This window comes from Stenella coeruleoalba (assembly GCF_951394435.1).
Source record: "Stenella coeruleoalba genome assembly, chromosome: 9".
In the NCBI taxonomy this organism is placed as follows: domain Eukaryota; kingdom Metazoa; phylum Chordata; class Mammalia; order Artiodactyla; family Delphinidae; genus Stenella; species Stenella coeruleoalba.
The window spans coordinates 104,931,330-104,953,835 of NC_137155.1; the positions used below are offsets into that span (position 1 = coordinate 104,931,330).

General features: G+C 51.6%; 1 protein-coding gene across 1 annotated transcript in view; it reads left to right on the forward strand.

The window, feature by feature from the left end:
- Nucleotides 1-22,506, forward strand: part of DYNC2I1 (dynein 2 intermediate chain 1) — a 43,495-nt gene that overhangs the window by 15,599 nt on the left and 5,390 nt on the right. Inside the window, exons 6-20 of the mRNA XM_079932419.1 lie at nucleotides 246-301; nucleotides 1,611-1,665; nucleotides 6,871-6,948; nucleotides 7,501-7,720; nucleotides 8,875-8,977; nucleotides 10,136-10,265; nucleotides 11,825-11,936; nucleotides 12,642-12,733; nucleotides 13,878-14,007; nucleotides 15,626-15,798; nucleotides 16,535-16,697; nucleotides 19,279-19,392; nucleotides 19,490-19,551; nucleotides 19,929-19,980; nucleotides 21,030-21,090. Of these exons, the coding sequence (XP_079788545.1) occupies nucleotides 246-301; nucleotides 1,611-1,665; nucleotides 6,871-6,948; nucleotides 7,501-7,720; nucleotides 8,875-8,977; nucleotides 10,136-10,265; nucleotides 11,825-11,936; nucleotides 12,642-12,733; nucleotides 13,878-14,007; nucleotides 15,626-15,798; nucleotides 16,535-16,697; nucleotides 19,279-19,392; nucleotides 19,490-19,551; nucleotides 19,929-19,980; nucleotides 21,030-21,090 (1,601 nt within the window). The remainder of the gene's footprint in view (nucleotides 1-245; nucleotides 302-1,610; nucleotides 1,666-6,870; nucleotides 6,949-7,500; nucleotides 7,721-8,874; nucleotides 8,978-10,135; nucleotides 10,266-11,824; nucleotides 11,937-12,641; nucleotides 12,734-13,877; nucleotides 14,008-15,625; nucleotides 15,799-16,534; nucleotides 16,698-19,278; nucleotides 19,393-19,489; nucleotides 19,552-19,928; nucleotides 19,981-21,029; nucleotides 21,091-22,506) is intronic.

Sequence of the window (22,506 nt, forward strand, 5' to 3'; positions counted from 1 at the left end):
CATTTCCTGACGCGTCAGCCCCCTCAGAGAAAGGCGCATCCCCTTTTGGTGTACCTTATTCATCTCCCTTATGTCAAGCCCCTTATTTACTAAAGAGAGGTTGTAAAAACCGTTATTTTAAGAGACGCCTGTAACATCGATGCTGTTGTTAAATTTTGAGCTCATGACTTCTTTTACAGAGCTCACTAATTATGGTTAATTCATTATGATATACTAATTAATGGTTATGGAATTTTTTTTGATAGAATGGTGAATGCAGAAATCGAGGTGCAAGTTCGAAGAGAGATGGGACTGGAAGCGAGTAAGGAATATTCGTCCTTTGGTTGTTTATTCTGTTTACAACACAGTTCTCACACAGTGCTTCAAAATGAATTTTTCTTGTTGGGCCTGATTAGGGCCAGTAAGTGAGAATAAATTATAGATGCACCTCATTTACTCTCAATGCAAGCCCTCTAAATTGTATTTTTGGTGTACTCGTGGAGCTTGGAAGCTTGTTGTATCAATGAATCATTAGTCCTGTTCTGCCTTTTACATACTTGCTCATGCAGCATTAGACTGTCCACCCTCACGTGGGGGACCGATTCGCTTGGGAGTCTCTGCTTTGCGAGGGGAGAGCGTCTGCAGGTGGGCTGTTGGGCACCTTTTACCGGCCTGTGGTTCACCTCCCCTAAACACTAAGCGCAGACACGCCCGCAGACCACCGCTGCCCAGTGTTTGCAAGGCAGACAAAGGCCAGGGCATTGGCCAGGCCGCTGCACATCTGCATCTTCCCTGGGATGTTGGGTGGCCCTTTGGAGCCTCATCTTTTCTGGTGAAGCTTGGATGATACCTATTTTGTGCAGTTCATGAAGATTACAGATTAGAGTTTGTGTGTAAACCCTCATTTTGTATATGAGCTCTGCGTTATAATTTGTTCTTTGTGACAACTATATTTGGTAATTCTTTTTCGCAGATTAGGAAGACTCAGGTTAAATGCCTTGCCCAAATTCTTACAAGTTTGAACAAAGTTAGTACTTAAACCTGGGGGTGCAGATTCCTGGATTTTATATTGCAGATCTGCTGGAATGCACAGTGAAGCTTTTGCTTGGTTCTGTACGTTTTTAAACATATGCTATATTGAATTGGTATGAATGTAAGTTCCAAAAATTGAAAATCAACTTGCAATTTTGAAAGCCTTTATTTTAGGTCCCAGGTAAACATATAAAATATGATTAAAGAATAGAACATATTTCAAGGTAAATCTTTCTTTTGGAAATACAAATATTATATTAAACACAAAATAACATTTGGGAGATTCTCTAATAAAATTACAGGAATATTCTAGAACTCTTATAAGGATATAGAGTCATACACAAACACAAGTTTGTTAAAACATAGTTTCTTCTCTCTCTTCTGAAGATATTTCCTATCTTGTACTACTGCTGAAATAGTAAAAATAGTTTAAAAAAGGCTTTAGTATTCATAGTTCTAACATAGCGTGCTTTGCAATATGCCAAACTACTGCCGTTCTTAATCATATCAATTGCTGAGCCTTCACTGGGATGTCAATGTTTTAATTTTCAAGTCTTTGTTTAAAATTAATTTTGATTTTGATCATATTTGCTTCCTAGGCATGCAGAGAATTTAGAGAGGAATAATGGGAAAGATAAAGACTCCAGAAGGAAGGTAAGACACTTCACACTGATTCTGTTATGCAGTGGGCGTGGTCCTGCGACTCAGACCCTGAGGCGGGCCTTGTTTGCGGATGGCTTATTTGATTGGCTATTCCAGGAGGCACATAAGAGATACATTTTAGATTAAAAGACTCAAATGGATTAAAAGTAAAAAGATGGACAAGGTAAACCATCAAACAGCAGCTGTAACAGAGCTTGAGTGGCTGGACTAGAGGTGGAGGAACGTATGGTAGTAATAAAATAATTAGCTTGCAGGAAAATGTGACATTTATAAATGAACATGCACCTCACAAAAGAGACACAAAATACGAGAAGTAAAAACTGACCCAATTAAAGGGAGAAATAGAAAATTCAACAGTGATTGAGACTTTAGCCCCCACTTTCACTAATAGAATGACAACATTTCATGCTAACAGATTAGACAATTTAGATGAAAGGGAAATTCCTGGAAGATATAAATTGGTGAAATTGCCTCAAGAAGAAACAGAAAGTCTGAGTAGATCTGTGGTTAGTAGCAAAATTGTGTTAGTATAGGAAATCTCTCCACAAAGCGACCCAGGCTCAGATGACCTCACTGGCGAATTATGGCAAACATTTGTTATTATCACTGACACCCTCATGGCCCTGCTCCTTATGTAGTTGTTTCATGTTCTGGACTAGGTGTGCGAGCACGTGTTTGTGTGCGCGTGTGTGTATACTCGAGAAGCACGTGTCGGTGATACGGTGTCACTCAGGACACCACAACTCCCAGTCTTCATCTTGTATACCATTTTCATAATTATCATCAGAAGAGTCTTCATAATGATTCTTTGGTATCTCTAGAATTGTATACTGTGGTGTTAAAATTATTATCAAACCGCTTCCTCGGTTTTTGTCTTCTTATAGATAATGCGGCAAGCAGATTTTGGCTTCTGTTACCTGTGAAGAGTAATCGTTTTCTCTCTCTGATAGTTGTCTGAAACCCTGGCCTGTGAGATACCTGTCCTTAGTATCTCGTGCCATGTCTTTACAGACCTTTATTCCACGTACATACACAAAAGCACAGTAATCTTTCATAAACCAGGTCATGCGGCATGTATTGTTTGATGTGAGGATGTTTTATTCACTCAGTTTGGGGCAGTGGTTGGATTCCTTACTGTCTAGCTGTAGCCACACCTTAGAAAAAAAAGTTAGCCTTACAAATAATTCTTCCCACATAACCTTTTTTTCTATATTATCTCTCACAATCCTATTTTGATATATATGTTTGGGGGATTTGAATGCCTTTTTTTGTTTTGTATACACATACACCCCATGCAGCATATACTGTTTTTCCTAATTTGTTGTGGAAACCCCTCCAGTTCTGATGATACAGATCTCCCTCCTACTTTTCGAGGGTAAATTTCTTTCTTTCTTTCTTTCTTTTTTTTTTGCTTTTTAGAGAAGGGCTTTTATTTATTTTATTTTATTATTTATTTTTGGCTGCATTGGGTCTTCGTTGCTGCACGTGGGCTTTCTCTAGCTGTGGCGAGCAGGGGCTACTCTTTGTTGCGGTGCGCAGGCTTCTCATTGCGGTGGCTTCTCTTGTTGTGGAGCACGGGCTCTAGGCCCGCAGGCTTCGGTAGTTGTGGTACATGGGCTCAGTAGTTGTGGCTCACGGGCTTTAGAGAACAGGCTCAGTAGTTGTGGCACACGGGCTTAGCTGCTCCGCAGCATGTGGGATCTTCCCGGACCAGGGCTCGAACCCTTGTCCCCTGCATTGGCAGGCGGATTCTTAACCACTGTGCCACCAGGGAAGCCCTAAATTTCTTGAACTGGAATTATTGGATGAAAATATATAGCTTTTAATGTTTTCCTTCTGTCTCCCAATGTTTTTGGTGAGTGTTAGCGTTGTTCACTAGACGTACAATGTGAGCCACGTTTGTAATCTTAAATTTTTGGTAGGCACCTTAAAAAAGAAACATAAAATTAATTTGAATAACATATATAATCCAACATTTCTGAAATGTTATTCTTTCAACATGTAACCGATATAAAGAATTATGAATGAGACATTTTACATTCTTTCCCCTGAGGGAGCCCAGCGGTGATTTTGAAGATGTTTGGCAGCTCGTTCTGGCTTGTGATTGGGTCATATATTTCATAGCATCAACATGCTTCAGCATTTGTGGAGAGCCCACAATATGCCAGAATAATTTTATGGACACGTGGAAAACTGCTCATTTTCTTCATGGTGATACGCTGTGCACTCCCCACTCTTTTGCACCAAATGGTTTTGAGCAGTGACATCTGAGAGCTGTGCCTTCCTGGGGCCAGTGACCACAGCAGGATGGCCAGCTTCTCCCGTTTTACCTGCCGCCTCACTGGCACAAGGAAGAAGGTTCACAGTTCTCCCCATTTCTTGGAAGAGAAAACCAAGGCCCAGAGAGGCTGAGTTCCTGTGTGAAGTCGCACCACCAGTGCCCCTCTGAGCCAGGACCTGCGTCCCCATGAGAGGGGGGGTGGGCCCTGTGGCTGCCCTGGGACCCTCCCTCTGTCCCTCCGCGCTGACCAGCTGTGCTGTGTCCCCCAGCATGGCCGCGAAGAGGGCCCCTCGGCGTGGAAGCTGGCCTGGAGGCAAGGGAGTGAAGAGGCCTTGGTAAGGAGAGGACGTGTCTCTGCTTCTGTCCCAGCGCACGCTGTCACTCGTGTCCCGGCTCTCGCGGTGTGTTTCCTGGGGGTGATACCCTCCTCCTTTTAGGCAGCAGGACGTTAGGACGGAGGGGGAGGTGCGTGCTTGCCCCGCGCTGCCCTCGGGTGTGCGGCTTCCTGAGGAGCGTGGGCTGGATGCGTCCTCAGCCTTCTCGTTGTTGCTCTGCGTTGAAAGCAGGTCTGGGGAGAATGGAAGAAACTGAACAGAGGCATCACAGAGACAGTTCTGGCCATCGTCAGTGAGACATATTCCATGTAGCAGATAATTTTCAAAAACAAAAGCCAAAGCAGAGGCAAAGGAAACGGCCCTCCTCCTGTAAGAGGCCATTGGTGACGCCAAGGCACTCTCTCCAGACCTGGGGAGTGAAGCAGAAGGCGGTGTGCTTGGGGCCCCCGTGGGAGGTGGAGGAACACTTCCTTGGCACCGTCCTCCTGTCTGCCCCTGACGGGCGCCCTGGGCACCGTGAGGCCCTGGGTGCTTGCCGAGTGATGCGTTGTCGGCACGCAGCGAGCTAGCGATGCTGTGAGTTTTGCTTAAAACTCCTGCATGACGTTTGTCTTAGTTTCTCTTCTCAATCAGCAGGGTCCTGTTTATTGGTACCGTACACGTGGCATGTCACGCACCATCACGTACGGTGACTTTGTATGACGATGTGCTCAAAGCACCTGCTCGTGGGGCAGCTTTTTGGTCCTCTGGGCCTGCGGGGCACGTCCTTATCCCCGGGCTCAGAACCGAATGTCCACTTTGAGGCTCAGCTGGCTTCTCTGTGGCTCCGATCACTGACTTCCTGGCATTGGTCACCACACAGCAGGGCACTAGGTTCTGGAGAGAAGATGAAGCCCTTCCCGCCCCCTTCCTGAGCTCCAAGCTTGTCGGCCCCTCCTGGACGGTCCACACTCCGCAGGCTCACCCTCTGCCCTCCATCCCCAACATCTATCCTGTGTGAAACCCGAAAGCCTGCGAGTCGTCTCCTTGCCCCTGGGCAGATCAGCAGTGCCCACCTCTGCAGCAGGCCTGCGGGTGGGTCTCACCTCCCCACGTCTGTCCTGCCTGCAGGCACCAGGAATGTTTTGTTTCTTCCTCCGGGATGGAGACGGAAGCCCCTTCGGTGATTGAATTTGTGGGGCTTGGGGCGTCCACCACGGGTGCTGGGGAGCTGTGTGGGTATGAAGCAGCTGTGGTGTGATCAGATTTCCTGCTCAGAAGGTTGTCTCTGAACTCCGAGGGCACGAGAGGGGACACGGCAGGGACGGTAGGGGCTAGGCTGGGGGGTGGCAGGGTTGGGGCGGAGGGCCGGCCGGTGGGCGGGGAGAGCGGGGTCCCGCCGGGCTCCTGGTGTGTAGGCTTGTGCGCGGTGGAGGTACCATGTCACCAGTAAACCGGGTGACGGGGAGCGGAGGTGGACAAGAGAAGGAACAGCCTTGGGGGAAAGTGTGAGTTGCCTGAACCTGTATTTCGTTTCTGCCACCTCCTGCCCTGGAGACCTGGAACGTCCTTCTGCTCCGTCTTCCCAGCACCCTCTTCCTCATCCCTCAGACCCAGACCGGGTCGGCCTGAGGGTGACACGTGCAGCTCCCCAAACCTGCAGAGCACGACTGAGCACACGTCCACTGCAGGACTTACTCAGACTTCAGGGGAGAAATGGAGGCTGGCGGTGGCCAGTGATGGCCGGGCCAGGGGCAGAGCAGCCCATGTGCCTGCTCGTGGGGCAGGGCTGTGGGCTGGTCCCGGTCACTGGAGCTGTGGTGGCCACGCGGGGCCTGGCTGGCGTGTGCTTGAGCACATGTGTCAGTGTGTCTGTTCTTACCTGCAGATGCTGGGCTGTGATCATGGGTGAGAGGCACAGTGGGGAAGGCAGTGCTGAATGCCAGTCTGTGGGTTATTTGTATAATACCTTCTCTCTTCTTTGTTTTTTAAAATTTTGTTCCATTGTTTTTTTTTTGGCTGCGTTGTGTCTTCGTTGCTGCGCGTGGGCTTTCTCTAGTTGTGGCGAGCGGAGGCTACTCTTCGTTGTGGTGTGTGGGCTTCTCATTGCGGTGGCTTCTCTTTTTGTGGAGCACGGGCTCTAGGTGCACGGGCTGCAGTAGTTGTGGCACACGGGCTTCAGTAGTTGTGGCCCACGGGCTCTAGAGCACAGGCTCAGTAGCTGTGGCGCGTGGGCTTAGTCGCTCCACGGCATGTGGGGTCTTCCCAGACCAGGGTTCGAACCCGCGTCCCTTGCACTGGCAGGCGGATTCTTAACCACTGCGCCACCAGGGAAGTACCACACCTTTTTTCTTTAGCCACCAGAATTATAGAGGTTCCCCAAAAAGAATATGATTGTTCACTGTTTTCTCTTTCTGGCTGTACTTATAAGTTAGGGTATTTCTTTAAGAGTTTAATTAGGTTATGTTCATTTTATAGATATTTGAATTTTAAAATTAGCAACATCAAATGAATCTGAGAAAACATGTATTTTCCCAACCGATTTGCAAGAGTCAACTTATGATTGAATATTTTAATTATATGTTTGATTTCTACCTCTAGGAAATTGAAAAGGAAGACATTGGCTTAGAAAATGCTGGAGCTGATGAATATGCAGCCAGTTTTGAAGATGATTTTGAAGTAGGTATAAAAATTTTAAATTTTCTCAGCTTAAAGGTAATTTGTTCTAAAATCAGTAACTTAATAGTTTTTTTTTTCTTTCTGTTGCTCTCAATACTCCTTAGCTGTTTGATTTAGGTCTGGCACCTATAAAAAGTTTGCTGTATGTCTACCATTGCTGACCAATATGATGTAATTAAGTGGTTTTTCTATTTAAGCTATTGTTGGTGCACTGCAATCAAATGTGTACGTATGTGTGCACGTGTGTATGCATATATATGTGTACGTCTACATGGAGTATACATGTAGCACACGTTTACGTGCACATACACTCCCATTCTCAGCACAAAGGCGTTTGCACGTTATTGTTCGTTCAGAGCTCTCAGTGTACGTGGTTCTGTAGAGTTTATACAGATGCAGAAAAACAAACGCAGCAGTTCATACAGATTTGTGATGCAATGATGTGGAAATCTGTGAGCTGTAGAAGTCGCCCTGAGCCACACTGAGGACCACGTCTGTTTCAGGCTGTAAGCTGTGCGTTTCGTCCTGTGTGCGTGTCTGCTACGTTTGCAGGGCTACGAGGATGACTTTGAGGTCTGTGACGGGGACGATGACGATGTTGCACATGAGCCTGAATCAGAAGAGACAGCGGAAGAGCTTCCTCTGGCCAGAAGGAGGGAGATACAGGAAATTCAGAAAGCCATCCATGCAGAAAATGAACGGGTCGGCGAGCTGTCCTCGAAGCTGTTTGAGAAGCAAGGCCGGACGGAGCGTGGCAGGGTGCCGGGGCCGGGTACGTGAGTGCATGCTGGTCCCGTGTCGCTCCCAGCCCTTCCGCCCCCGTGACGGCGCCCGGCAGGTGCTCAGCGCGGGGGGCCTGGGCGCAGCCCTGCTCCTTCCCTGCGCTGTGTCGTCCGTCAGCTGCACAGGCTGCTGTTTTTCTGGAGGCCCGGGCGTGTCAGAGGGGCAGCGTGGCGGCACAGGGTCTGTTCCCCAGGGAGCTGCCCTCGCCCGGAGATTTTCTTTAGGAGATTGGAAATGTATTTCGCTCAGAAGTTCTTGACATCTGGGTATGATAGGGCTACTTGTAAGGGTAGGAGAGTTCTTTTCATGAACGCTCCTGACGGTCCTGAGTGCCAGGTGTTCTGAGGGATGAGAAACAGGAGGCGCTCCGTCAGCAACCTGCTCGCGGCCTCCAGGCCGGTGCCCTGGCTCGGATCCGGCTGTGCCTGGCCGGTCTGATCAAGCTGTGAGACGGCAGGGGAGGGCACGCTCTTTGCAGGAGTTCAAACACGTATCCAAGAGGAGTGAGAAGACAGAGTGCGATACACCTGGAGTAAATGTGTAGGCAGACGGGCCCAGTCTGCACGGGGAGTGCAGACGTCCTTGGAGGGTAGAGGCAGCGGGGGCTGTGTGCGTGGGAGGGCGAGGCCCGAGCTGTCCGTCCTGGCGGGAGCTTTCAGCAGTTGATGGTGGGCCACCAGGCCAACGACCTCCGCACCCTGTGACCTGACGAACCCCTGCCCGCGTCTGCCTGTTTTCTCTCTGCCACAGTGAGTGGCTGATGCAGCATTAAGCTGCATCTGTCTCTGTTCTTCAGTGGTTTTGTGCGTTCACGTCTCAGCTCCCTTACCAGAGGACACACTTGGGGAGGGGGAGGGGGAGAGTGGGGCGGGAGTGGAGGACTGCCTTGTATGTGTATTCTTAAATAGTTCTAAACGTAGTGTGATTGGCACATGCGTAGGAAGTTTTGCTTTGTTGCTGCAAGTTGTAGATGACGGTAGCTGGAGTGGTTCTTAAATGCTCGTAGAAGATGTTTAACACTAGTTATGTGTAAAGACCTTACTGAACGTAATTGGTTTGCATGCTTCTGGCTGGTTTACTCTTGATTTCTTTTGCTTGAAGAAATGTTTCAGTGTCACGAAAACGCTTTTTGTGTGTGTGCAGCTGCAGACGTTTCCCCCTCCGAAACCCCTGCTTGTGGGATTTTCCTGGACTTTGCGACAGCCTCACGCCGCCAGAAGAGTCGGACTCAGGCCCTTAAGCAAAAGTAGGTGTGTTGGGAACTTTGCAGAAGGAATTAGGGAGTTTTAATACACTTTTCTTCAACGTACCCTTAAAAATTAGCTCTTGTTTTGTTTTCACTGCTGGCGTTCAGGCACGTGATTTCATTTGTGCTCCGTTTCCCTGTGTCCAGATGTTGTGTCCTGGTGCGGGTGTGCAGTACTGTAGACAAGCTCGGCCCTAGCATTGGTGTTAGTTCCGGGGGGCCCTGGGAGCCCCCACGTCACGGCTGCGGCAGCGTCACAGTCAGGGGCCTGCGAGGCTGGTGGCCGGAACCCCGAGCAGAGAGTCGGCCTGGCCCAGCCTGCGCCTGTGGTGCTGCCCCCTCCTGCCCTGTGGTTGGCGTCACTCAGGGCCGGCGCTCTGTTTCTCGCGTGAGGAAGCTGGGGACTCGTGGGTGAAGAGCCCCACGCTGGCCCGGGCGCTGTGCCTCCTGTGTTGATGTCCTCCGTGGGTGCCGCAGGCCAGTTGTGTAGACGATGAAGCGCAGGCCCCGGGTTAGCCTCTGGTGGAGGTGGATGTGAGCTTTGAACAGCCAGGGCCGCCAGGCGTCAGAGTCACACGACTGTGAACTCAGAAATTTGCAGAATTCCTAGATTCATGAAAGTGGAGAACAGAATCTCAGCCTGTGGTCCGCTGTACTAAACCCAGTACAGTCTGGGAGCAGATGTAAGCGTCCACCCGGATCTGGGATGGATGCAATAGGTTTAGAGAGAGTGGGATCGGCCAGGGAGACACAGTGGCGGAGCGGGCTCTCCCGCCCCCGGGTCTCGCGGCCGCCAACCTCTGCAGCAGCACGGCTCTTCCAGTGTCTTATCAGATGAAGGCGGGGGTGAGGGTGGACAGGGGCTCGCCTGGCTGGACGCGTCCCTCGGGAGTGGCCAGGGCTCAGTCCCTCAGAGCGGGGTGGGTGGCGGGCAGGTGGGATGGGGGCCTGAGGGCGCCGATGGCACAGGCGGGGGTCTCAGCCCCGGGGCCTCGCTGTACACGCGTGAGTTCCCACCTTAGTGACTGTCAGTATCTCAGGCTCCCACCAGACAGACCTTCACGAGCCCCTTGGCCAGAGCCGCCAGCTCCTCCTGAGGCTCCCTCCCCCGGCCCATTCTTCCCTCTGCACGTGGTTGTCACGTCATCTCGTTTCCAGGACACGCAGCACAAAGCTGCTCCGGCTTATCGACCTGGACTTCTCCTTCACCTTCTCCCTCCTGGACCTCCCACCGGTGAACGAGTACGACATGTACATCAGAAACTTCGGGAAAAGAAACACCAAGCAGGTGAGTACAAGGTTAGCTACCAAGTGCGAGTACAGTGCGTGGCAGGAGTTTGTGTGGCGCTGTGTCCTGTTCCGGACGTTAGACCTGGGAGTGGTTGTGAGGGACGCAGACGTCATGCGCTCGTCACCTGGAGGTTGTGCCAGCGTCCTCGGCGCCCTGGAGGCTCCTGGGCACGGATGTGGATCGCTCCCAAGCCCTGAGGACAGCCCCAAGTAGGGGGGTTACTGAAGGTCACTGGGAAGTCACCTCGGATCACTTGCTTGGGTTCCTGTGGGGCTGTAGCGTCCTGCACTGCCTCCGAGGCCTGCACGTATGTTCCTGCATGTAGGGACTCCAAGATCAGCGACCGAGTGCCTCCCAAATCCCAAGACACTGGGCTCACCTCAGTATCCCTCCTGCCTGGTCCATTCTCCTCACCCTCCTCTCAAGGTCTTCCTGTGCCAGGCCCCCCGTCACCTGCCTGTGGATCCCCCTTACCTTCCCAGGCCCCCCGTCACCTGCCTGTGGATCCCCCTTACCTTCCCAGGCCCCCCGTCACCTGCCTGTGGATCCCCCTTACCTTCCCAGGCCCCCCGTCACCTGCCTGTGGATCCCCCTTACCTTCCCAGGCTCCCCATCACCTGCCTGTGGATCCCCCTTACCTTCCCAGGCTCCCCGTCACCTGCCTGTGGATCCCCCTTACCTTCCCAGGCCCCCCGTCACCTGCCTGTGGATCCTTCTTGCCAGGTCCCTTTGTCATCTACCTGTTTTTCTCCATCACCTGGCTTAGGCCACGCAGCCTCTCCTGCCATCTACCTGCCTGTTGCTCTCTGTCCTTGTCCTGCCCTCTAGGTAACTAGGTGACCCCTTCCCGATGACTTAACGCTGTGTCCTCTGGCTCCAGGGTTGCTACAGTACGACCCACACAGCCCTGTCTTTCCCTGTAGTACTTCCAGTTGTTGACTGTGTGACAGTCCACCTCCCAAGGTGGTGAAGTCTTGGAGTCAGGGATCTCCTGGGACATTTTTCTTCTGTCCCCACAGTGCACCTATCAACATGCTCTTGGATATATCAGTCAGTAATCTTTCACTGGTGAGAAGATCACAGGAGGAAATTTAAGAAGCTGACTGATTAACCCTGGCTTTGCAGCTGACTCACTCTGACCTTGAGCAGACTATCTAACTTCTTTTGCTTGTTTTCCTCATCTTAAAGCTATTAGTATCAAAACTGTCTTTGCTGAAGCATGTACATTTTTGAAATAAATAAATTTGTGTCTGCTTTTGCAAAGCTGCTGTGTTCTAAGAGAATAGGGTGTTGGTGGACTAGGTCATCATCTTTTCAAGCCAGAGCTGAATTGTTTGTTGTGACTTTTTGAAAACGCTTTTGAAATTTAGGCCCCTATTTATCAAATGTTTAAGACACAACCAGTCTTTGCATGATTGTTATTCATGCCATATGCTTACTTTTGATAGACTAGAAGACTGTCGTCATTAACTTAAAAATTGTTAGTTGTTTTCAGCAATGAGAAATGGCTCTGAGGTTGAGAGCCAAGGCTAATTCAGCCCAGCTTTGTTTTTCAGGCCTACGTTCAGTATAACGAAGATAACGTGGACAGGAATGTCCAGACTGAAGAAGTTGAGACTCAGGAAGTGTGGACCCAGCACCCAGGGGAAGGCGCGGCCGTGTCTGGGGGTAACCAGCCTCTGCTCTCGACCCTGGGAGTTGTGTTCACTCCCTTTCTTGTTCTTTCCTCCGTCTCGAGTGTGGCTATCACCACGTGGCTGTGGAAACACCAGAGCTCTTCCAGACACCACCCTTAGCACCTGCGCGGAGCTGGAGGCCTGGGCTGGGCCCTGATCAGGGTTCACAACACTTGTTCCTAAACGGAAAGGAAAGAGCCCACGCGCCAAACCAGCACTTTGCAGATGGGCTTCTAGAACACTCTCTGCTCTTAATTTGGGGTAGTCTGTTCTCATTCTTAGAGAAGTTTCATCTTTAAGTACATTTTCCAGGTATGTCATATCAAGACAGATGGAAGCCCCTGGAATATGCAGAGTTCTGCTCACCTTGGGCTCTCCTCGGTTATTTATGTGCTAAATATTGCTTTACTGGTGGTGGATTGTTCCTTCTGAGGAATTACCTCTGTTACTCCCTTTCCTCAGGGAAGCCTCATCCTAAGAAAATAACACACCTAAACGTAACACATCCGTGATAAACTGGTGCTTTAGGTAGGATTCTGTTTGCAGACTTCTGAGAAATCAGGAGGCGATCTAGAGGATGAGCTGGAACCCCCTGGCTTCCCCTCCAGGGCTCCTGGTTCGCTCGTACGCCCTTTGACATGTGCGACCGTGACTGTGAGAGTCGCGCTGGCTGGTTTCATGTGCGCTGTTTTTTCAGGGAGTGAGCGGACCGCCCCCCTTGATGCCGCCGCCGTCGTCCCGAAGGTCAACACGCCCCGCCTGTGCAGCTTCCTCCGGGCCGCTTGCCAGGTGCGCTGTGCCCTGGGCAGGGACCCCAGCAGCTTCTGTGGCTGCAGGCACTGTCTGTACGTTTGGATTCTGTACTGTAACGTTGGTTGCTTGCATTTTAAAATGAATATAGGCTAAAAAACAGACATACAAAGTCAGCAAGGTGAGCACACATCTAGGGTATTTGAAACTAGTAAACTCATGACTTTAAAAACTGGTTATGGAAATCTTCAAAGTCCATACAAAGGTCGAGGGGCGGCAGGTGGCCGCCGCGTGCTTCAGAGGTCCCAGCTTGCAGCCCTTCACCTCTTGAGCCCCGCCACCCACCCCTCAATTATGTCAAAGCAAACCACGGTCACCATCCTGGTCCTGCGTGGGTGTTTCTTATCGGTGTAAAGCACCGATAAGTATAATACACATGAACCTGACATGTAGATTCAGAATGAGCCTGTCCTCAGCCCTGTGCTGGACGCCTGGGGCTGGTCTCCGAGCTGCGTTGCGGAGCGTCTGTGCTTTACGAGATACGACCGTGCTTTCACACGCTTGCACGTGACGTCAGCTGCTCTCAGTGAGAGTTCACACGCTCGGGTGCCGGTGACGTGGAGGAAAGGTGGGCTGGAGCAGGAAGCAGGGGCGGCCGGGGTCGGAGACCTTGGTCTCGCTGCTGGGCCTCCCGCCCTGTCCCGTCTGTTCTCAGTGGGCACCTCTCCCGAGTCCACCTCACCTTTTTCTTCCCCATCGTCGTCCTGAGCGTGACCCACGACCCATGAGGGCAGTGACGGCGATTTGCTGTCACACTGGGTCCTTACCGCAGCCCGGTGAGCAGGACGTGGTGCTGTAGGTGGCATTTCCATGCCCCTATTTCTTCTAGAAAAGCTGGAGGGTCCCTTTCCCCACTCCCGTTATTTTAGCAAAAGGTTTACTATGAAAAATAACATCCAATGTTAAATAATGGCTCTGGAGTTTATGTTAATGGAACTTTACCTGGTAGTTTCTATTATTGTGTGGAAAGGACAAAATAATTTCATTCTGTCCGTTTATACGATATCTTGGACTTAGGCAGTTATTTTAAGAAACAGGTAAGATTAGGTAGTGCTTTGTTTTATCTTGTAAGATGAGTCCATTTGAGAGTGTTGAAGAAGGACTGCTCATGTGTCTTTGGAAGGTGATTGCGGTTCTGCTTGAAGAGGACCGGGTGGCGTCGGAGCCGACCTGGACACCCCGGGCGCAGGACTGCCTCCTGCGCTTCAGCGATAGCTCCGCGCAGCTGAATACCAGCTTGCCGTTCCTTCAAAGTAAGCGGTCCTCAAAGTCAACATTGACGTTGAGGCAGTGACCCTTACTGTTACACCCTGTGTTAGCAGGGGGATTATTGAACAGGGAGCGGAGGTCCAGCTTCTGCAGACTCGAGCGCGTGTGTTACAGGAATGACGGGCACTCACGGGTAGAGGAACGGTGGGAGCGGCATGAGGGAGCGTCCAGGTGGGAGTCGTGTGGTTAACTTAGCCCAGCGTTGACTTAGATTTAAGTTGATCCATGGTTACAGAGCATAAAATCCACAAAAGTGAAGCCCGTGTCGTCACACATGGAGTGTAACCGCATGTGGTCATAAACGAAACAAACTGCGTGTGCGTGACCAAGTGTAAATTGCTTAAGTGGGTCGCCTCCTTGCTTTTAAAACAAGTGTCTGGTGAGGGCTTGGGTGGCAACCATGGTCCTGGTCTGCGTGGAGAAGGGCAAGGAGTGCAGGGGCCCCGCAGTCAGCTGTGCCGGGTGCTTCTGGGCCTGCGTGACCCGGTGCATTGGTGCCGCTTGTTCTAGAAGTTCCTCTATCCTGCCTGCTGTAGAGATCTAGATTCGTATCCCTGCCTCTGCACTGACGATTAACACAAATGGCATTGTTAATTTAAAAAACTCATGTTGTTTGAGGGTATTTTTGTTTTTAAAAGGTAAGAGTTATCCTATTAGAAAAACAATAAATCATTGCATCTATAGCATTCAAAATACAGCTGTCCACACCACCACCTCCCCCTGCAGCCCAAGAAACAGGAATTAAAGCAGTCCTTTCCTCCAGGAGCTGATGAGCGATGGCAGCTTCACAGATCCGGGGCTGGGGGCCGGGTGTGCTTGTTCCAGAGCCCTTAGTTAGAGACAGAGGATGCACGGGTGTTGTCCGGAACTTGCCCCTTAGTTCCGAGTGTGGGCAGAGTGGAGGTTTTTCTTGTGTTTTGTTTTAGTAAAGTGAGTTTTGAGGTAACGGGAGAGGAGGTTGGGACGGCAGGTGTCCTTGACCTGGGCCTGGTTCACGTTACCTGGAGCTGAGCTCCGAGGGAGTGACCCGGGACCCTCACAGAGTCCGCTCGATGCCACCATCGCCAGGAAACGCGCGGCGCTGGTGGCCCCCTCATTCTTCTCTGGGTGCCACAGATACTCAAGAGTGTCTGCAGTGTCCCAGGCCACAGCGGACAGACAGACAGAAATCCTGCCTCTGTAAGTGGACCGAACAAGGGGAACAGACAGTGTGTCTGAGGGACAGATATCAGGAGGAAGATGGGTGTCAGGCAGGGTCCCGTTGCTGGGGGAGAAGGCACTGTTGGGGCAGCTGTGACGCCCCACCCAGGTCACCTGCGCTCCTGCGGGCCCGTGGGAGTAGCTGATGGACAGCGGAGTCCCAGGCCGCTTTGTGCCGGGTGTGGAGGAGGGTGGCTTCTAGCAAACGAGGCCAACTTGGACGTTTTCAAGTCGAGCTTGGCCATTTGTAAAAACCCCGATTTCAGGTGCGGGCATCTTTGAAAGACCATGTTTATTTCTTCATTAAGCTGAAATGTATCTGAATAATCTGAAGTGTGTTAGTTTAACGTGGATCCTGGCAGATCACTAAATGCAGAAACGTTTTTCTTGTCTTATCCTCAGACCGGAGAGTATCCTACCTGCATGCCTCTCAGGTTCAGAGGCGGATGGTGGTGTCCGTGCACGGGCGACCTGGGAAAGCCTTCACGCCCCTGCTGGATGGCAGATACGTGCTCTGCGTGTGGGACATCTGGCAGCCGTCGGGGCCCCAGAAGGTCCTGATATGCGAGTCGAAGGTACAGCCCGGGAGAGCCGTGGTGTTACTAGCAGAGGGCAGGCACCAGGAGGGCTTCCAAGGCCACTGCTTTCTGTCCCTGCCGCCCCAGCTGTGTGCAGGGTGACGAGGTGCAGAAACTCCTAGTTGGCAGGACCAGCTGGACGGAGGGGCCAGGTTACCGCAGCCTCTCAGTCCCTGGCGTTCAGCACTGTCGTGCCTGTGACTTAATGGACACATGGGCTCTGGCGCCGCTGGGATCCCAGAAGTGTGCTTCCCGGCTTGCTCCAGTTGGTCCGGATCTCGTAGAGCTTTCTTAATGTGCCTGAGGTTTTCCAGGTCCTTGGCCTCGTGTGTTTCCTGCCCCTGGTTAGTGGGGCTGTGGTGTGACGACCACGCGGGTACAGTGGAAGAGTTGCCCTTTTACGCGTGTGTTTCTAGTCATGTGGTCCTTGACCTCAGAGTCGTCGATTTCCTCCAGAGCTGTGGAGAAGGATAACCTTTATGGGTATCAGTTTTGGGGGCTTGAAAACAACAACTTACTGTGATGCAGGATGAAAATGAAATGGCAGAAGAGGGATCAGCCCTTCTGGGCCACCTGATGGGGCTGGACGGAGGCACCGTGGCCACGCCCCGCAGCCGCCATCCCTCCCGTCACCCGGGGAGACGACAGGCAGACGCGCTCGGCTTCCAGGTGGAAGGTCCACGGGCACCGGTGCCTCCACGTGTCAGCTCCGGCTTTCTGTGCATCCTTCTAGGTCACGTGCTGCTGCTTTAGCCCCTTTAAAGCCTTCTTGCTGTTTGCTGGGACCGTGCACGGCTCAGTGGTCGTGTGGGATCTGAGGGAAGATGCCAGGATCCATCGTTACGTGAAGCTGAGCGGGTGCTTCTGGACGTTCAGGACCGCAACCTTTTCCACCGGTCAGTGACACTGCCCGCCAGCCCAGGGTCTTCCGGAGCAGCCGTGAGATCCCTTTGCATCGTTCATGCAGGTCATCCAGAGGACGGCTCTGACCTAAGAGCAAAAGAGACCTGTGATAAACAGGAGAAACAGCCTCCTTCCGGCAGCTACTCGGGCAGCGGCAGTGGTGATGGGAGCGCTCTGTCCTGTTAGCTCTGGGGACTTCAGGTCCTCAGTGAGATGACGCCCGGTTTTAAATCAGTCTGAAGTGCGTTGGTGTGTGCGCTCCTGTGGCTCAGACAGCCCCACTGGAGGCTGAAGGAGAGAAGTAGTGGCCTCTCAGGGGTCAAAAGGAACCAGAACCACTGGAGCTGCCAGGACCCCTAGTCAGACTCCTGTGAATACTTCATGCCAATGCGGCTGCTGCCACAGCCAATCACAACCACAACCACAACCACAACCACAATTACAATTCCAGCCACAGCCAATCACAACCACAACCACAACCACAAGCAAGGACAAGCACGACCACCACCCCACCCTGCCCGCCCCTGCGTAGGCACTTGTGTTCCGGGGTTTTCTCTCAGTGCTTTGTGGACGTGACCTGTTCAGCACCCGTCTCTGCCCACCTGCCAGTGCTCAGGGGTGGGAGGCTCGTCCACGAGCACAGTGACCTCGGGGCAGGGCCTGCACTCAGACCTGACCGTCTCTCAGCGTCCTTCTCCCTGTTCCTGCCCAGGGACACCCCCACCCCCCCGCCCAACACACAGCTGGCTCTGCGTCTCCCCGTCTTCATGGTTCCCAGGCTCGGCTTTTTCTCTGTAGTTTTACCTTCTCAGAAGGCAAATGATGGGACCCTGCAGCGCCCAGACCTTCAAGCCTGGCCTCCGTCCCTTCGGGAGATGTGCCTGCAGTCACGGCTGTGCGGGGCTCAGAACGTCACCCCTCCTTCTCTGGGCAGGGTCCTCTGCTGGGCACCACGTGGGTTTTTGTGCCGGCTGGTGGGCGGGCTCCTGGTTAATTCCCGTGGCTGGCGGTCAGGACTGGAGCCTGCACCCCAGGCGCCACGGGCTGAACGTCCTCACCCGTGGGGCCGGCAGACTTCCTGCCCTTCTGGTGGGTGCGAGTGTGTCTCGAGGTTTTGTTTTGTGTTTCCCTGAGGACGTGGGATGCGGAGCGTCTCCAGGTGCTTAATTGCCGTCTGTCTTCAGTGGGGTGTGTTTAGGTCTTTCACGCATTTGTAAATTGATTTGTTGCTTCTTACTGTTGCGTTGTTCCGAGGCCTTGTATGCTCTGGACGCAGTCCTGTGTCAGGCGTGTTGGGTGTGCCTCCTCTTCGCCAAGGAGCCTGATCGCCCCTGCCTGGAGCGCCACACATATACTGCGTATCTCTATACGTTCTCTGAGTACATCTGTGTTTTATACATAGAAGGGCAAGGTTTCTTTTGTCTCCCAACAACCAATTTTTGCCGCTTTGGGGGTGAAATTGCCACTATTGAGAATGTATGAGTTTATAGGTACCTTATGGGTTTGATGCTGTTAGAAAAGATATCTTTTAAGAATGTGTGTTTTCTAACTGCTGCTGATATTACTAATTAAACTTTGAATTCACCACCGTGTTCAAAACACTAAAACTCTTAAGTTTTTAAACTTAATTACTCCATTAACATGCTGCCTTCGTTTTCTTTTGCCATCTAAACATTGTCATTAAAACCTGCGAAGTTTCAGTAACCTCAGGTCCAGAGGACACCCCTTCCTCAGCTGGCCTCCCTCAAGTTCATTGAATCTGAAACCCTGTCACTTATTCTTCATTCCTGAGACCGTTTTGTCTTTTTCTTCAGTTTCTTTCCTGAGTTCAGCCCCAACTCTCATTTTCTTTCTTGATGTTTTTTAATCCATTTTTGTTCTGGGTTTCTGATTCCAGGTCTTTTTGTTTGTTTACGTGCTGTAAATACATTTCCAAATGTATTTTTGAAGAGGTGTGATGTAGTTTGGAGTGTTGGATTCTGGTCTTCTGTTTCATGCTTGTTTTTTGGAGGGGGAATTTTCTTGGGTTGAAATGCTTTCATTTGCATTTTCTCTCGAGTTCCTTCGGTAGCTTTGTGTGGAGTTTGTCTGTTCTTTTCTACTCCGGGACATTTTGTAGGTGGATATGCCAGGTCAGAGGAGCTCTGTTCCATTGGACCGTGAGGTGTCGTTTCTTTAAAGGTGCTGCTCTTGGTGGGGGTGGTGAGCCTGCAGCTCCCGAGTCTCCCTACTCCCCGTTCCCTGTGCTGCTCTGGCTGTGAGACCCCCGTTCCCCCGCAGCCGGGGAGGCCCCAGCTTCTGCTCTGTCTCTGCGACTCCCTCTTGCCGTGGAGAGCCCCCAACCCGCTCTGTCCATCCTTGTACCTGCCGTCGTGCAGACACAGGGCCCGCCTCTCACAGTGTGACGAGGTCTGCGGCCTCTGCTCCTCGGTGATGCTGAGAGCCATGGCACGTGTCCTTTCACTGTGGTCCGCGTGGCCTTGTGCTTTGGGAAGATGTGCCTGTCCCTGCACAATGTTAACTGTATTCCACGACTCACTACGTGCATGTGGTGCCTGTGCTTTTCATCCCCAGATGGTGTCCTGACGTCTGTAAACCACCGCAGTCCCCTCCAGGCAATAGAACCCATCGCAGGGTCTGTCTGCAAAAGACAGAGCTGTGTGCTTTCACCGTTTTCTACTCAAGAAGGTATGTGACCCTTCACTTCCATAAAATCCTGAGCTCAAGTTGTGAGATGTGGTTTCCTGGTTATGAGCCGGTCCTTCCCCGGTTCTGTCTTCACTAGAGCCAGCAGGCCTGTCCTTCCACGTCGCTTCCTTGGACGAGAGTGGGGTTCTCAACGTGTGGGTGAGTCGGACGTGCGAGCGCTCACCCCAGGGTTTGCGTGGTGGTCGGTGCTCTGTGGTCGGGGTGGCAGGGGGAGATGTGTGCGGAGCAGGGGCGACCATGCAGTCAGCTACGGCAGGGAAACCAGGACGAGACGGGCTTGCTGGGAATGCCTGTGGGAGTGAAAGGGGAGCAGTGTCAGGGCCGGAGGATGCACAGGGCATTGACCGGTCACAGAGTGTAGAGGAACAGGTCGAAGAAGGGAATTTATAACTTTTAAACGCTAGTCTTTTTTCTGGAGCAATTAAATTTTTAGTGCCTTAATCAGAGCTCGCTTTGCTTAGACCGTTTCACGATTATTACACGTGCTGATACTCATCTTCAGTGTTCTATTTCAGGTGGTGGTTGAATTAGCAAAAGCAGATACTGCAGGTGCAGTAAGTGACTTAGGTAACTATTAAATAAAAACAGTTTAATCAACGGTTGCTAAAATCAATAAAGATTGAAGATACCGATAACCGCTTTGAAGAATCAGTGATTAGCTGCATGGAAAATGAAGATTAAGTTCTGTATTTTATAACCTGTCGGCTGTTGACCAGGCCCCTGATGCCCTTGTCACGGGAGGCCCGTGTGTGTCATCTGCTCTGTGCTCCCTGAGGGCGTCCCCGAGACTCGGTGTCTAAGGCCTGGGTGTGTGTGACCCCCAAGACCTCTGAGACTGGAGCCACCGGGGGTGGGGGGGCTCTGCGGCCGGCAGTTTGCTGTCCCGATGCCCTGGGCTGGGGCACCGAGGGGCCGCCCGCCTGCACTTCCTCAGCAGCTCCAGCCACTTATTTAATGACCGGCCCCTTCACCTTGTTTGGGCCGGGGGCACCCCCGTAGAGCCAGCCAGAAAATAGGAGCAGAGTCACTCTGACTTCTTGAAATGAGGAGGGGCCGGTGCTGTGGACCCCCCTCTCCTGGAGAAAGGATGCGGTGGAAACCGTCCTGAGGGGCCTCTCTTCTCAGCCTCGTCTTCGTGCAGCATCCGCTCTGCTCCCTGTGAGCAGGGGCTGCCGTGGGTGTGGGACACCGGGCGGGGCGGACGGGGCTAGAGGGGCCGGAGGGGGCCTCCCCACCTGCATGGCGAGCTGAAAGCAGCGCGGGAAGAGCGTTTCTGTGGGGAATTGGCAGTTTGTTAAATATTGATTTTTTTTCTTTTCTTGCTTAAGTGTACTTCCCTTTTTAAATCAAATCTAAAAATGTAAAGGCTTTTTGATATTGATTCCACCAACGCTCTTCCCCTAAGGCCCTGAAATGCAAATTCTTAATTCATATCCTAAGGCAATTGCAGGAACCTCCCCTGCGTGAGGGACAGAACACTCTTCATCAATCTGCATTTTTATATTATTTCCTAACACAGATATTTAAGCAATGAAAAATAATCCCAGGCAAATGTAATTGGATTTTGGTTAACTTGTCTTACGAGGTGCATTTATTTCTGGTTTCTCTGTTTGTAGGTTTACTACCTGGAGGGAGGATAAAGTTGGTGCACAGTGCCGCGATCCAGCTGAGCGACAGGTAGGTCTGTGCCGCATCCCTGCTCACAAAGCCGTTTCCCACAGGGGGAAATAGTGTTAGGTGGTAAGGCATGGCCAGGCTGGCACCGAAGAACCCTAACTTCCCCAACTGTATTTTTGCTAAATAGTTTATTTGCTACTTAGTTTATTATTAATGAATCAAAGTAATAAATGCAATTGCCAGGTATAGAGCTAACATTTTTCTTTGATTAAAATATTTTCTATCTTATGAATTGGTACGATTTGACTCTTTTTCATCCAGTTTTAATACAACCCTGAAGTTAAATAGACAAGTTTCAGGAACTGGAAGCATTGGTATGAAAGTTTTATTCAGAAATTCGGTTTCTGTTTTTACTCAAATAACTTAATATGATGTAAAAATCTTAGATGTATGAATATTGTCTGTGGTATTTATATATTTCATGTTAATTTATTTCCCGAAGATGTCTTTTCTCATCTTTTCACCGCAGTCAGGGCCTAGCTATCAGCCTGTGATTTACCCTGGAAAACGCTTTGATATTAGCCTGACTTTTCCTCATCAGACAGAACACCTCTGGGTTGTATCAGTGCATTCATACATGCTTCATGATTGTAAATCACCTGCCGTTGATTTCAGTGTAATTATGACAAGGAGTGAGTTACCTGAAAAAACCCATCTAGCACACTGCAGACCCCACCACGGGTGGCCCCCGACGGCCCACTGAATTTCTGTGAGACCATCCTCATCTCCATTATGGCCGCATCACTTCCTACCATGCATTGCATTCATCTTTTAACTATAAGTTTCTCCTGTGCGTAACCATGCGCTCTTTAAAGGAAAGTGTCACCCGTCGCTGATGTTGGGTCTTCCCCGCTAAACGTGTGGCACTGCCCCCCCCAGGTCCGGGTGTAACAAACATCTGTCCAGACCGTGTCCGCACACTTGCCGAGTGGCGTGTGTTCTACCGGCCGCCTCGTGGTGCCTCTTCCCTCAGGGAGGGCCCTTAAGTGCCGACAAGTGTCCAGTAGCCACTGCAGCCTTGGGGTCAGTGTCCGGCAGGGGTGGCGGCGAGGGGGCTGGGCTGAGAGGCAGGCCCCCCGGCAGCTGCCTGGCCCGGGGGCTCAGCAGGAGCTGCTCTCCAGAGCCCCCCTGCCAGGCCTGAGCCTCCCTCCCTCGGCCCCGAACACGGGCATTCCGGGGAGGAGGGGGACCTTGGGTGAAGTGCCCCTGGTCCCTGGGGCAGCAAGGCCTCCCCTGAGAGTGGCCTGGTGGCACGTCTCCTCATCCCCGTGGCTCAGCACACGCGTGAGGTGCTGGGGGGAGCCATGCTGAGTGGGGGCTCGGAGGAGGGACGGCCATGGGACGGGGGCTGAGATGAGAGTCAGGGAGCCTGCCCCGGGCAGAGGGAGCCCAGAGGCATGAAGACGCCGACGGTTT